The sequence below is a fragment of the Sminthopsis crassicaudata genome, chromosome 2 (genome assembly GCF_048593235.1).
Source record: "Sminthopsis crassicaudata isolate SCR6 chromosome 2, ASM4859323v1, whole genome shotgun sequence".
In the NCBI taxonomy this organism is placed as follows: Eukaryota; Metazoa; Chordata; class Mammalia; order Dasyuromorphia; family Dasyuridae; genus Sminthopsis; species Sminthopsis crassicaudata.
This window is the reverse complement of record NC_133618.1, coordinates 640713491-640728531: the sequence shown is the minus strand read 5'-3', so window position 1 is coordinate 640728531 and position 15041 is coordinate 640713491. Positions and strand designations below refer to the sequence as shown.

Genomic DNA, 15041 nt, shown 5'->3' with positions numbered 1-15041 from the left:
AGGCAGGCGGAGTGAAGAGAGTCGTCCAGGCACACGGCTCATGTCAGGGGCCAGACCTGGATTCCAGAAGAGGAGGCTTCTGGGAGTCCAGGGCCAGTTCCTTTCCCTCGCAGGTGTCTGGCACAAACCCAGCCAGTTCACTCAAGCCGAGACCTTTTTCTCATGGGTGTGATTAGCATGTCTGTGCAGGTGACTCGCAGATCCTGCAGCCATTGAGGAGTCCCATCACCCACTGTCTGTTGGGCATTTTAAATGAGATGTCCTAGCGAATCTGAGCAGACCTCACTGTGTGGCCCCCCTCCCCCTCTTCAATTTCTCTTTGGACTCTGGCCCCGTCCTCACTTCCCAGATCTCAGTCCTCCCTGCACTCGGGAATCCAGCTAAACTTGCTTGCCCTCTGTTCATCCCCTACTGTATTCTACCTGGGCACCGGGCACCCTGCTTCCATGCCAGGGATACACCCCGTCCTCCCCTTTGGCTCATAGACTTTCTCTTCATGTAGCCCCCTGGCCATCGGTATGTGTTTTGCAGCTGTGTGTAGAGCACAAGTTCCAGGAGAGGAAGGCCCAGGCCCAGCCATTGATGAATGTTTGTCAATAGCATAATCCTAACAGTAGTTAGGAGGGACCTGGGGTTGCCAATTGCAGCCACCCTGTCTCAGGTGATCTTGTGATCCCCATTCTACAGACGAGCACGTGGAGGCGCAGGACCTGCAGGCGGCTTGTGCAGGTGGCAGAGCCAGGGTGTGAATTCCCATCTTTGTGAGTTCAAGTCCAGGACTGTCCCCACTGTGCCTCCAGCTGTGTCATTGTACTCTCCACACTGAGGAAATCCTAAATTCCTGTGTATAATTCAGCAAGTTATATTTATACTTACAATTTCTGTAAGTATGTTTGTAATTATATTTATTATAATACATATAACCCAGTAAGTTATATTTACTGACATGACTGAATGTTCTTAATTGGGGGGGGGGGTAAAGAGAACAGTTTGCAAATTATAGCCCTGTGAAGTTGACTGTGATTCCTGGGGAGATTATTGAACAGGGAGTTAATGAAACGGTCGCCACTGCCCCGGAGCCAGTGATTCCAGAAAGGCTGTGCTAGGCAGGTGGCTGACTGGGCCTGGGGGGGAGCAGGAGGCCGGTTTACCTGGCCTTTAGCACACCTCTTAGTCGGGCCCTCCCGCTACTCTGGGGGGTAGAAGGGAAGGCGCAGAGCTGTGTGTGGGGCCGGACAGCTGCACTCCCATAATAATCAGCAGTTGTCCAAAGGTTTTTCAAGAGCTCCAGGCCCAGCATGAGTCATGCGAGTGACGTGGCAGCCAGCAGATCCACGGTGATCTGGGCCCAGGGTCCCAGAAGGACAAGGTGACAGCACCAAGGTGCTTTGCCCTGCTGCCACCCCCCTGGCATCCTGGGCTCAGCCCGGGCCTTGGTTGGCGAGGGCCAGAGGAGGCAGCGGGACAATAGCTGAGGAGCTGGCCAGACTGGGCTTGGAGGAAGGGAGTGGAATTGGGGTCAGGAGAAGGGGAATGTTACAAAGAAGCACATTTAAGTCTGACGGCAGGAAAGGCTAATTTTGTTAGAACTCCCCAAAGCTTGGGGCTTTCTGGAGGGGATGGATCTCCTGAAAAGCCTCCCTCAACTGGTTGTCAAGCACAGGATGGCGACCCTTTTTTTAGATTTGAAGCTGTAGGAATAGTTCTACTCAGGGAAGGGCTGGAGTCCTAGATGGGGGCTCTCCAAAGTTTGGGACTCCGAGACAGGGAAGGAGGGAACATTTCCTAAGAGCTTTCTCTGGGCTGGGTACGTGGGTGGTAAAGGGGGCCTCCAGAGCTGGGACTCCGAGCAAGCCATTTAATCTCCCAGTGAATCCCTTCGTGATGTCTCGCCCAATTGCTGATCTGCACTGAAAGTTTCCCATCCCTGCCAAAGTGCCAGGCTGGGCAGCCTTCCACCCCCAGGTTCCCAGTCATGAGCTCCTGGAGCACAGGCTCAGCTTTTCACTCCTGCACTTAGAAGGCCTGGTGGGGCAAATGCCACATTGAATATGTATGTAACATTCACTGTGGGCTGGGGAACTCTTGGTCCTCATGGCCTGGGAGGGAGATGCTATGAGTATCCCCATTTTACAGATGGGGAAACCAAAGCAGACAGCTTCAGTCCAGTCCAGCCAGCATTGTGTGTCTGTTCCAGAGCAGTTCAGCGGCTCAGATCTGGACTCACAACCACTTGAGGTCAGATGCAGATTCAGACCTTTCCAGGCTGTGTCACATCTGTAAAATGGGGACACACTGGAGAAGTAAGTGGCAAACCAATTCAGCATCTCTGCCAAGGAGACCCCCTGAATAGAAACACAGGGTGCCCTTGAAGTGCTGTACCCAGTGCTGGGGATCCTCATGCCAGCAGCAGCCAGCTCTGCCCCCCCAGGACCTTTCATGCAAACTTAGACCCTCAGATCATGGCCCTGAACAAAGAAGATAAGACTTCCAGAGGAAATGTCACCTCTTAATCTGATTGTCGGAAAGCCCCAGTGCGCAGGCGGTCATGATCAGGAGGGACTGGAGAGCCCAGCTCTGACCTTGCCACTCCAGCTGGCAGGCCCAAAGTTCAGTTTCCCAATATGAGCTAGCTTCTGAGGGAGCTGTGGCAGTTAAATGAGATCATCAAATGTAAAGGGCCTGCTAGCTACTGTTAGGATTCCAACCCTTTCCCTTTGCAAAAGAAGAAAATGCCCAGATTTCCAAGCCTGAGGGGATACCCGACCCTCGACTCAGATCAAGGAGCTCTGCCCTGACTGTACCCCTGCCCAAACCCTCTGGGTACCAGGCCTCTGGGCAGAAACCCCTCCTCCCCCAGGTGCCTTGTCTCCCTCTTTTAGCCTGTCTGTTCCTGGATAATGGGTGGGCTATGGACTGGCCTTCAGAAGAAAACATGGGCTTTCAGTTAATGGTTTATGGGGAAGGAGAAAAGGTGGTCGTAGTATTCAAAAGGTAATCTACTTTTAGAAAGCTTTTGGGAGCAGTCAATGCCTCACCAGATGACCCTATACTATGGCTGTGAGGGAGCTGCTGTCTGGACAGGATGGGAATGAACCAGTTATTCTTCCTTTTACAAACATTTCTGGTGGGGCAGGGAGCAGGGTTTTCAGGTACTCCAGCAAAAATGTGACTAAATATGGATTTGAGAGAAGAAAATCTATATTTGTGACTACATGATTGTTTTGAGGGAAGATTATTTTCTCTTTCTTCTCCTTTTCACTCTCTCCCTTCCTGTCCTTTACTCAGTAAACTGTTCCTTAACTTTCCAGTGCATCTAATTAAAGTTTGCCTGACACTTTTATTATATATTTAATAAATTTATTATATAGTTAATAAATTAAATAAATAAAATTTAATAAATTTTGCTGCTTTTTTCTTTACAATTTTTTTTTGAAACTTATCTTTTAACTTTAACTTAACTATCTTTTAACTATCTAACTTTAAAACCATCTTTTAAAAAATGAAGGAAAAGAAAAATTAAGACTAAATATCTTTTTTCAAAATGTGTTTATTTTGGTGACCCCTTTTTCTGGGATGTGCTAGGGAAAGGGTTGTGGAGGATTATGATGTGCTACTACAAACTGATTCTCAGAAGTGGCCACTAACACTATCCCACCCCCCCAAAAAACTAGGTTTCTGTGTCTGCCATTGATTCCTTCCATCTTCCTTGGAGCTTCCTCCTTTCTTGGCCCTGGTCATGACTGATTTGTCCAGTCTCCCCAGCCTTGCCAGTCTGTGAGGCACAGTTACATAATTAAGGAAGGCTGCTTTTGTCTTTGAGATCAGATTCCAGCTCTGCCTTTGTTCAAGCTGACAATCTAAAAGAAAAGAGATTGATTGTTTTGAAAGACTCATGTAACCTGCTGGCCAACTTTGTGATTTCATCTCTTACTTTCTGTTTGTGGTAAGAGATTGGTTGTATGAGATAGGAAGGCTGACCACAACTCATTAGAGAAAGACAGTAAAACTCTCAGGGTACCTAGAAGGAAGAGAATTCAAGAGAGGAGGAGTGAAGGGGAAGCTTTGGACCTGGGAGTCAGCACACCAAGGAGACCCAGGAGTCTCGGCATCCCTCCGGGACGTGGCGACTCACTCTCAAAGCCAAAGGCCGCCATTTCAGCCTACATGAAGAAACAGTGTTAGATTTTAAGGAGAGGAGATCAACTTAGAGGCATAAAGAACTATTAAAAAGAATAATTGAATAAAGAATTGGATCTGAGGAATATTGTAAAGGCAAGGGGACTTCAGTCCTCCATCCTTTTTTTCTCCACAAAGGCCACCTTGTTGTTCATCCCTCTGTGCTGGCAAGATGGGGGATCTTGGAGGTTTTCACTGAAGATGTAAAACCCAATAGTCCTTCATTGTGGAAGGCCTGAGAGCTAATTTGATGGCCCAGAGCTATGAGGAGCAAAGTGGTTTTGGTACAAAGAATAAAGCCATCACTGGATCTTGGTCCCTGGACTGGGCTTCTGGGGCCACTTTCCAGGAGCCCCAGGATCCTTTGCTTTCAGGAGTGTGTATTAGGAAGATGGATGACTGCAGCTAGAGCATCCCCTGGTTCAGTTCTTGTTCTGTGTAACCTTGGGAACAGCCTTTCATTCTCTCTGTGCGTCATTCTCTCCAACCACAAGTGGTTTTTAACAAAGAACTGAAGTGCTCATATCCATTTTAAAAATTTAATGGGTTTTTTTTTCCAATTAACAAAAATTATCATCTGTCTCTCATGCCCCTCACTCTTTGCAGGTGTGGCACAAGGAGAAGAAAATAAATAAAACTTCTATAACGAATGGGCAAAACACATCCCCACGTTGGCCACATCCAAAAATATACATGTTGTACTATATACCCTGAATCTAGCTGCTTTCCATGAGGAGGTTACTGGATCATTTTTCAAAAAGCAGTGACAAAAATTCTTCAGTATCCTCAATGAAGGTTTGAATGAACCAATGAATAAATGTTTTTGCTTAGTAGATAATGGTTAAATCAAGACAAACTTGTCCAAAAGTGTGTACTTTTATTATTATCTTAATTCCACCTGAGGAATAATAAATAACTATTTCTTCCTCTCTCTGATAAAAACAATACTCTGTTTTATGGTCAGACTTACTACTCTGCATGTAGAAAACTCCCCTTTTATAAGCTATTAGTTTGTCATCAAGATGGCTTTTAAAAATAGACTTTATTGGAATTCATTGACTTGCTCAGGCTTTGGCTTTGTGCCAGACCTCCCAAGCTTCAAGCCTACAACAGCCCTCATTCAGTGTCCTGAATAGCAAGCTCAGAAAAACTTTGAAATAGAAGTGTTCGTTTGAGAGAAAAAAAAGGAAAGAAAACTTTAAGTAACATTACTTTGGAACATTTATCAATTCTGATACATAATAGTGATATTTGTAACCATTCTGTATTCCAAACATTCAAAGAAGAAAGGCATCGTTTTGATGCTGTTTCTGGGCATGATAATGATTCGTGTCAACTGTCACAACAGGTTTGTTTAATATGTAACTTGTTAAGTAACTTTATTACCAAATTAGCAAGGTTTTTAATGAATACAAATAAATAGTTGGAGCAGAAGCCCAGGGGGGAAATGGAATTGTTTACATTTTGATCACAGTAATGCTATAAGAAATGCAGCAAAGATAACAACATCCCCTTTTTTGTCACAGGAACTCACCAGTAGGATCTATCTACTGAGGAGGAAAGTTAGAATCTTGAGTAAGAAAGTACCCACCCCAGTGAAACTAGAAATCTTTAAAGTATTAAAGGAAACATGAACCTCTTTCTTGTCAGTTCCACAGAGGTTGAGAACGTCTTTTTTCTCAGCTTGTGTGTATGTCCAGTGGCTGCCCCAGCGCTCTGCTCACAGGCATGGTGTAGGGGTGCAGTGGAAACATTGGTCCTCAAGTGAAAGGTCCTGCCTGGGACCGTTGGAGGAAGAAGATGCCAGCAGGAAGATAACGAGGGAAAATTTATCTCTACTGAGTACAAAGACCAGGCTCATGAAGCAGGAATTTCTGAGGAGGAACCACAGGTGGGGGCAGGGTGAGGTGAGGTGATCATCTGGAGCTTGAGTTGGACTTTGAGACAAAGTGCCTAGGACTCTTATTGGACAACCCTGACCTTCGGGAGGGGGCGCCATGATGCCCAAGGGAATTGGATTTGAGTGAGAGAGCACTTCCCCAGGAGGACGGACTCCAGTGGAGTCTTCGAGGGAAGGCGGATTGAGCCTCTCCACTGGCAGAGAGGAATTTCTTGGGGGACAAGGTTGGAGAGACAGGAGCCACCGCCAGACCAGATCTGATGGGAAAGGAGGATTCTACTTTAGGCAAAGGGGTGTATTGGCAGGTTGATTTAGAAGTGCTGGGTAGGCTGGCTTGGAAGAAAGGAGGCCTATTTGAGGCTCTAGCAAGAGTCCTGAAGTGCAGGGCTAACAACAAAGACAGGAAGTGGGAGCACTAGACGTACCTCGGTATAGACAGACTTCAGAAGAGTTATTAGCACAGCAAAGATCTCCATGTGGATAAGCTCCATTATCCAGCACAAAGCAAGTATTCTCAAAAGCTCATTTCTAAGCCAATTTTACAGTACATTTTTCCATAGAAAAAATGTCCTAAAGTGTTTTGGTTCTCATGCCAGAGCACAAAAACCCCTTTAACTCATTATGAAGCTGAACCTCTGCAGGCTTTAGCACCCCCCCCACCCCAAACCCCACGACCGACACTGCTTCTTTAGGAAAAGATGGGCCTTGTTTCGAGGCAGGGCCGAGGAGCATCCTGCTCAACTTGGGGGTCTGGGCCTTGGTGTAGGCCTTGCCCCTCCCCCCTTCTCTCCCCACTCAAGGATGTGGCTTGTGGAAGCCTTAGTTGCCTTGCAGGCTTAGCTCCCAAGCCCCTTCTCCAGAAGAGGGGGCTCAGCCTTCTGCCCTTCTCTTTCCCCCCACTCCAGCTCTCCACATATGCACTGTTTACTACCAATGGCACACAGACTCTTGGTGGTGGGCTCCGTTTTGTTTTTCTCCCTTCACCCCTGGGTCAATACCTGCCACACAGTAGGGGCTTGTTTCTACCTGCTGGTTGACTTAAAGTGAGATAGGGAAAAATGAGTCAAGACAGATTCAGAATTTTGGGTCTTCAGTCATCAAAACAGAGAACGAGAGACAGAGACACAGACAGACAGACACAACTGGTTTCTGGAAAGGGGGGCTATATTTTATTTTGAATGCTCTGAGTTTGAGTTTGGCAACGCTGAAGACTTTAGAAACATGCAGCAGATATAAATGCATCTCAGAAGCCTAAGCCTAAACCTTCATTACAGTTTCCTGTGCATTCTGCAGGATTCACACAAATGGAAACACTTGCAACTAATGCTGGATCCTCCTGGATTTGAACAGTATTGAGAAAAGAAGTTCAAACAGGGTCAGCTTAAAAACTCCAGCCCACAAGTTGTTCTTCCTTGGTGTGGACATTAGTGGGCCTTCAGTCTTTGGTCATGACCTAGACTGAAGTAGAATTTATCCCCTACTACCAGCTCAACCCTATGGGTATACTACATTACAATTGTATTGTGGTTCTCTCCGTTGCACCTCTTAGGATATTTCTGGATTATCTCCAACGTTTTATCTATTTTCTTGGATCCCTTCTTTTTTTTAACTAGGTGCTTAGGGGATACCTAAAACATTCTAAAGACAATTCTGTTAGAAATAAGTAAATTTTAATTTAGAAAGGTGTTTTGAAACCTCCATGAACAAATAATCCCTGTGATTATATATTGTTTTAAGTTAATTATTATAGTAGCTAACATTTATACAAGGCCTACTTATATCTCATTTGATCCTTAGTCCTGAAGGGAGTTGAGGACACTGAGGCAAACAAAAGTTAAGTGACTTAAGTCAAACGGCTAGTACGTGTCTGGGATCAAGATTTGAACTCCGGCCTTCCTGGTTCCAGGTCCAGCACGCTCTCTCCTGTGCCATAGAATTAATTGCATTTGAACCAAGTTACATGCTGTCTAGAAGAAGATAATGTTTTGATAATCAGTGATTTAGAAGTTTTGTGCATCTTTGGTTTTTTTTAAGAAAGTGAGATTTTGGGGGAACTGAGAAAGAAATGATCAGAAAGTGGGTAGAATATCAGAGAGGGGTCAGGAGGGATTGGCATTGATACGGGGGAAACCATGAGTTTCCACTACAGATTTTAAAACATTGTTTGGTAATGGAGCCCGAACCTTTGTCTAGTCAGCTGGTCAGTCAAGAATCCAGTTAAAACCAGGTCCCGAAGTATTGAGATGTCAATTCTGTCTGACAGGTTTGGGATTGGCAGTTCACCAGGGAATCCTATCAGACCAATACTTAAAGTAACAAGGTCATCAGGGACATATTTGCCTCAGCTTCGCCTTTTATGAAAAATTTACAAGCAGATTTGCAATGACAAAAGTGCAATCTATTACATATACTTCATGTTTTATATTAAATTTTATAAGTACCCTGTTGTTGAAAAAAATGTAACTAACTTTTTTTCCCTTTTCGTTTTACCAGGTTGATTTTTGGAATGTTGTATCCTGCTTATTATTCATACAAAGCTGTGAAAACAAAAAACGTCAAGGAATACGTAAGTCCAACTATTTAATTTTTTATAGTATAAACCTGGCTGTAATTCTGTAAGGATCCCTGCTAAAGAATCCCCAAAGAAAGTGTCGCTCATTGGTGGGAGATGCCCAGCCACCGCCAGAGATGCCAGCTCTTGGGCTGGTGGCCAGCCCTCTGCTGGGGAGGCTGGTCCTCAGAGAGGGTCCCCAGCCTATCCTTTATCCTCCAGAGTCTGGCCCAGCCTGGAGGCATCCATGGCTGCTTTTCAGGAGGAAGCCCTGCCCAGAGTCATGTTTCCAATGTAGTAACCTGCCTAGTGATTAATATGACAGTGTCACTTAAGGGTGGTTTTCTTTTATGATGTACATCAATCAAAAACTCTTCAATTTAAACTAAAAGTTAAAAATTTTTCATTTTAAACAATTGTATTCATCTTATAAGGAAGCTTTTTTTTTTTTTTTCAGTCTAGTTTTCAGAATAGTTCTTGGTTAAATCTTTCAAGTAAATATAACTCATTCTTTTGAGAATGTCCCACATCGGTGAAAATGGGGAATAGATCCTGGACAAAAACTAGAGATGCCAGGTCTGATCTGCTCCAGCAGCCGTAGAATGTTTCCACAAAGGGAATAGTAGTAGATCAAGCTTTCTCCTCCACCCCTAACATTTGTCTCTTATATTTAATACAAGTTCTTCAGATACACACTCTTGATTTTTAAAAGTTACACATCTAGGAGAAAAAATTAAGGAAGTCTGGACAATGAGAAGAATGAGTTAGTTATGCTTGAAACTTGTTGTATTTGAGATAGGGACTTCTTATGGGAATGCCAATAGGCACTTGGTGATATGGAACGACAGCTCAGGAGAGAGACAGGAGTGGGATATATAGAGTTGAGACTTAGGTGAATTGTTGTAATTGAACCTATGGGAGATGATGAGATTTCTGGAAGGAAGGAAGGAAGAAGGAAAGAAGGCAGTGATTTTGGATCTTGAAGCCTAAGAGCATGATCCAACAAAGATATAACCAGACAGGTCCAGAATAATCAAGAGCTGTTTCAGAAAAACCCAGAAAGGAGAAAAGATCCAGGGACAGTTAAGTAGTCAAGGAGGGTCACCTGCTGCAATGGGAATAAGAAGAATTAGGATCAGTTTGCTAATGGAAAGATGACTAACTGAATACAGTAGCTCTGCAGTGGATTTGATTTTGCTAGGAGCCATTTGGAGCAGAATTGGTCAGTAATTAATTGGAACCAATCTAGTGGTTGATCAAGCTGAATATAACATGTCTCTGGTTTAAAATGTCCTTATATAATCATATTAAGAGTGAGATCTTTTGACTGAAAATGAAACAATCAATTGAACAAATGTGTATCAAGTATCTACTACGTGCAGGGCACTCTGGGAATCAACATATAAGATAGATTAATGAAAAAATCCTTTCCCTCAAGAGCTTACAAGTTAGTATTTGGATTAGGCAAATACATAAATAATCATTCAGGGTAGAAAATAAAACTAAAAAGAGGTACAAACGAAATTATAGGTAAGATAACTGATAGTCAAAGAGAGAGCTTTATTTGCTTTATGAGTGAAATCAGGGAGACCCGTATTAGAATTGCACCTCAGAAAAGAGTCCATGTGTACAAAAAGATTTCCTTTTCTAGTAGCAAAAACCTTGAAACCAAGGACTTACCTATCTATTGGGGAAGGAAATACAAGCATGAAATGTTTCAGAGAAGTCAAGTTAAGAAGTCTTTATGTAGTGCCTTTGTTCCAAGCATCCGGTTAAGAATTGGGAATGTGATGAAACTTGAAAAACAGTCCCTGCGCTCCAGGAGTTCACATACAGTCTAACAGAGGAGACAATGTGCAAACAACTGAGCCCTAGAGAAGCACCAGCATTAGGGGGCATCTGATCTGGCAAGTCCTCTTCTTCAAGTGTGGGATTCTAGCAGAGCCCCAGGGAGAAGCCTGCACACACCCAGGAAGCAACCCTGAGGAGAAGGGAAATCCTTTTCGGTTCTTACTAAGTGCTAATGAGATAATGAGATATTAGCACATTACAAAATCCCAGGCCTGGGGGCCAGCAAAAGGATGGAGAAGGGAGCAAGGGGTTGGCCTATAAAGGCTGGAAAGGCCTAAGTGAGCTGATGCAGAGGGAAGTGAGCCAAGGCAGGAGAACGGTCTATACAGTAATAACCCACTGGAAATAGAGCTTTGAAAGTCTTGAGAATTCTGCTGACAGCAACGGCAAATGGTGATACCCAAGGGCTGGAGTCACAGTATGGTGCCAGCCCCGGCAGGAGGTGATGCTTCCCAATGCAGATTAAGACATATATTTTTGGACATGGCCAGGGTGGCATTTTCCTGTATATCTGTTATAAGAGTTGTTTGTCTTTTAATGGGGAGAAAAGGGGACGAGGAGAATAAATACTTAATTGGAAAAAAATAGAAGCTAAATTTTAAAGAATAACTATTCAGATACTGATTTTGGATCAGTAACTTCTTATAGGTTTTTTTCAGTCTTTCTGAATCTTTCTTATTCTATAAAATGGGAATAATAGTGCCCCCCCAAAAAAAACCACCAGCCTATTGCTAAAATAGGGAATTTAGAGCCTTTCTTTGGAGCCTTGAAAACTTAAGTAAGCAAAGCAACTGACTGCATGTGTAAAGGGAAAAGAAATGTTCTCTTGGTGGTATGTGAATAATCTCCAAAGGAATCTTAGTAAGTATTCTACTAGGCAGCACACAGGGATTAAACCTGAATGACCTTAAATCCTCTTTCCAACCCCTGACTTCTGGCCATTTGTTCAGGATTTACTTATTTGTTGGGGGTGCTTCATCCTAGATAAGGCTTTCTGTTGTATGTTTAATATCTTGTCAGACTGGGGAGCCGGGGTTCTCAGTTCTTAAGCCTTTGCTTAAGGAGGTGGCTCTTGAGGCACTGAGCATGCACATCCCCCAGTTCTGTCTGTTTCTTGGACCCTAGTCCTGAGCAACTCATCTAGGTTAGAGTCACTTTCTACTCATGTGAAGTCATGTTTAAAAATAACTCCAGGGAGGAGAGAAAGAGCAACCTCCCTGTGGACATTACCCTGGGGGTGCCTCTTCCCCCCTTCCCTCATCAGCTCCCTAGCATCTGATGTCGTCAGCATCATCCTCAGTAGCATTCCTAGAGGCTTTTGGGTTTGCCATGCTCTTTTGTAAAGATCTCACCCAAATCTCAACTCCGATTGGGGAGCTGTGAGGTGTTATGGGCCAGAACTTGAAACAAGGTGCTAAGTCAGTGGAATTGATAGAGAGGATGGTTATTTAGCATGGTGCTTAACAGTTTTCTAGTTCAGTACATGTACTTAGTGCTTACTATAAGTATATAAGATTCACACCTTTAAGAGAGCATATATAAGCTAGGAGCCTCAACCAGGATTCAGCTGGGGAGATTCAGAAGCCAGAGAAGGCAGATGGGAACTCAAGCTCTCAGAACCAAGACTACAGAAGGCCTCTAAGAAAGCTAACCAGGCCGCAGGAAAGGAGACAAGACTCGGAAAGAGACAATAAAAGATTTGGACTTTTAATACCTGGCTACATTTGGAGTGATTACTGAAGACTATCACAGTGAGGATCCCCATTTTACAGAGGAGGACCCTGAGGAAGGCAGAGGCTCAGTGGCTGGTCCAGGATCACACAGCTAGGAAGTATCTGAGGCGGGATCTACTGCAGGTCCTCCTGACTCCAGGCCTGGCACCCTGTACTGTTGGACCCCCTGGCAGCCTCCCGAAAAATAAGAGGGATTGATTACACGTGTGGAGGAGGGAGAAACAGGAAGCCGTGTTTGGGCCTCCATGCAGCAGGGAGAGCCTGGAGTTCACTGAGCAGCAGAGTGACTGTGGAGGGCCAGATGGGCAGGGCAGTGAGGCTGGAGATTGGGGGACCCCCTTGGAAGGCTTGCATCATGATGAAGGAGAAGAAAATGGAACCCTGAGACAATGTATTGCCCAGGTCAAGGGAGGAGAGTCTCAGAAGAGAGAGCCCCAGAAAAATAGAGGAGGACTCCAACAGAAGTCACATCCCAGAGGTCAATGCAGGCTGAGGAGAGGGCCTTCCTGGTCTCCAAGTCTAGCTCTGCTCCTGTACCTCAGCTACCCTAACCAGCTTCCTTTTCTTTTTATGTTCTTATGTGGCATTTGGGACAGAATTATCTGTACCCATCTACAGTCTTCTCTGGAGAATGTCCAACTCATAGTTGGTTGTTCCCACTAAATTATCTCAGGCAGGTTTAATTATCTCAAGTTACCCAACTTGAGAGTGGATAAGAATATAGTTCAGAGAATTATTGTCTAAGTCTCCTAAAATTTAGTGCATACACATAATCTTTGAATTTTTTAAACTTACTTCAAAGCCAAGAATTGCTATATTATTTGTGGGATTCATCTCGCTAGTGTTAGTAAGTTCTCTGTTGGCAAATGCAGTTAGTTTCTAAACATCATTATTAGTCTCTTGGCATAGTATTACCTTTTCTCATCCCCTCCTTCCCTCTGCTTTCCAGGCTAGCAGGTACATTGAGTTCAAGAAGCTTATTTGGGTTTGCAAAGGCCAGCCAAATGAAGCAGTTAATTGATATTTTAAAAATTGCACATTTTTTTGGTTGAATTAACTTCAAAGGATAAAAATACTCAGGCCACACTGCCCTTACTTTACCTTTGTGTTTGATTCTCCTGAATCATCTATTTATGAATAAGCTTGTTTAGTGGTTTGGGGTTTCTTGGTTTTGTTTTGTTTTTTTCACACTGGAGAATTATTTTTCCAAATTTATTATTATTTTTTTTAAAGAAACAGAATAAGAAAAAAGAAAAATAGAAAAGGAATGCAAAACAAAATGAAACAAAACCAAAGAGAACATTGTCATGTGCCCAGCAGAACATCAGGAAGAATTCAAAATATGTAACAACAAATGACCAGATCAACAAAGTATATATATTAGATACAAGAAATTATATTTAGTTGTCCAGCTTTTCTTTAGTTCCTTGTAAATTATTCTTTTGTTTTCTGCTGCTCACTTTTTTAACTTTATTTTTTCTTCCTTTCATTCCTACCACCATTCCCAAGCAGTCTATACTTCAGAAGGGATATTTTTATATTTACATATGTAGATATATGCATACACATACACCCACATACATCTTTCCTGTCCCTGCTGACCTTTGCTTTAATTCTGTCCCTAATGTGCCTTGCTGTTACTTAACCTCCCCTAACTCATGGATCCCTCTCTTGTTTTCCTCCCCGGCCCTTTGCTTCTCCATCTGCCCATCCTTCCCCCCTTATTTCTTTATTGATTGTGGAGGGTGCTACACTGTTCAGAGTATATATGTGGTATTGCTCATTTAAATCATTCCCAGTGTGAATAGGTTTTCAGAACTGTGAGCTTTCCTGCCCCTTCTAGTGGTTCTTTCTCTATTCTTCCTCCGTACCTCATTTGTATGACATAATTACTAGTTTTACCTTAACCCTGCCCCAATCGTTCTTTTGTGCTGTTGTATTATTGATATCAATCTTAAACCATGTGCTATAGATTTCCCATGTAAAAAAAAAAGATTATCCATGTTGAGTTCCTTGAAATTGATCTTTGATGTTGAGTCCCACATGTTAAATTTTCTATGAAGTTTGGTTTGGTTGGCAAAGTCCTGTATTACCATTCATTAAATGTCCATTTTTTCTCATTCAGTATTATAGATAATTTTGTTGGATATATTTTTGGACACGGTCCAGTTCTTTTGATTGTCAGTAGAGATGATTCCAGGACCTGCGGTCTTTTATATGGCTCTTGATAAGTCCTGTACAATTCTAAATGTAGCTTCAGTGAGTTGAATTATTTTTTTCCCTTTTTTTTTTTTTTTTGAAAAAAGTTCTCTTTGATCTGGGGGCTTCAAAATTTGGCAATAATGATCCTATGTGCCATGAAGGATCTCGTTGATTTCTGTGGTCCGTGGGATTTCTCCATGTTTACTTTTCCCTCTTATCTTTTCATTCTAGGACAATTGTCTTGGATTATTTCTTGTATTATTGTGTCAAAGCTCTTTTTTTTGGTCACAACTTTCAAGCAGACCAATTATTCTTATATTTTCTCTTCTTGATCTGTTCTCCAGATCATTTTTCTTATAAACTGTTTCACATTGTGTTCTATTTTTTAATTCTTTATAATCTGATTTGTTATTTCTTGGTCTCTCATAGCCTCACTGGCTTCCTCTTGCCCCACCCCCACATCTTAGCTGCACAGCTGGGTAGAGTTCCCAATCAGTCAAGGTTCTCTCAGTCTTCCAGGACTCATATCCTGACTGCATGAACAGTCCAGGAGGGGAAAGTCTCCATGGTTTAAAAGACTCCAACCAGGATTCCCCACTTAGTGTTTCTATGCAGTTAACTCAGA

The 15041-nt window shown here is 43.2% G+C and overlaps 1 protein-coding gene across 2 annotated transcripts in view; it reads left to right on the top strand.

The window, feature by feature from the left end:
* The window catches only part of REEP3 (receptor accessory protein 3), a 90246-nt gene that overhangs the window by 18283 nt on the left and 56922 nt on the right, over positions 1 to 15041 (top strand). For both annotated transcript variants that reach the window (XM_074296627.1, XM_074296626.1), the window contains exon 2: positions 8573 to 8645. In XM_074296627.1, the coding sequence (XP_074152728.1) occupies positions 8573 to 8645 (73 nt within the window). The remainder of the gene's footprint in view (positions 1 to 8572; positions 8646 to 15041) is intronic.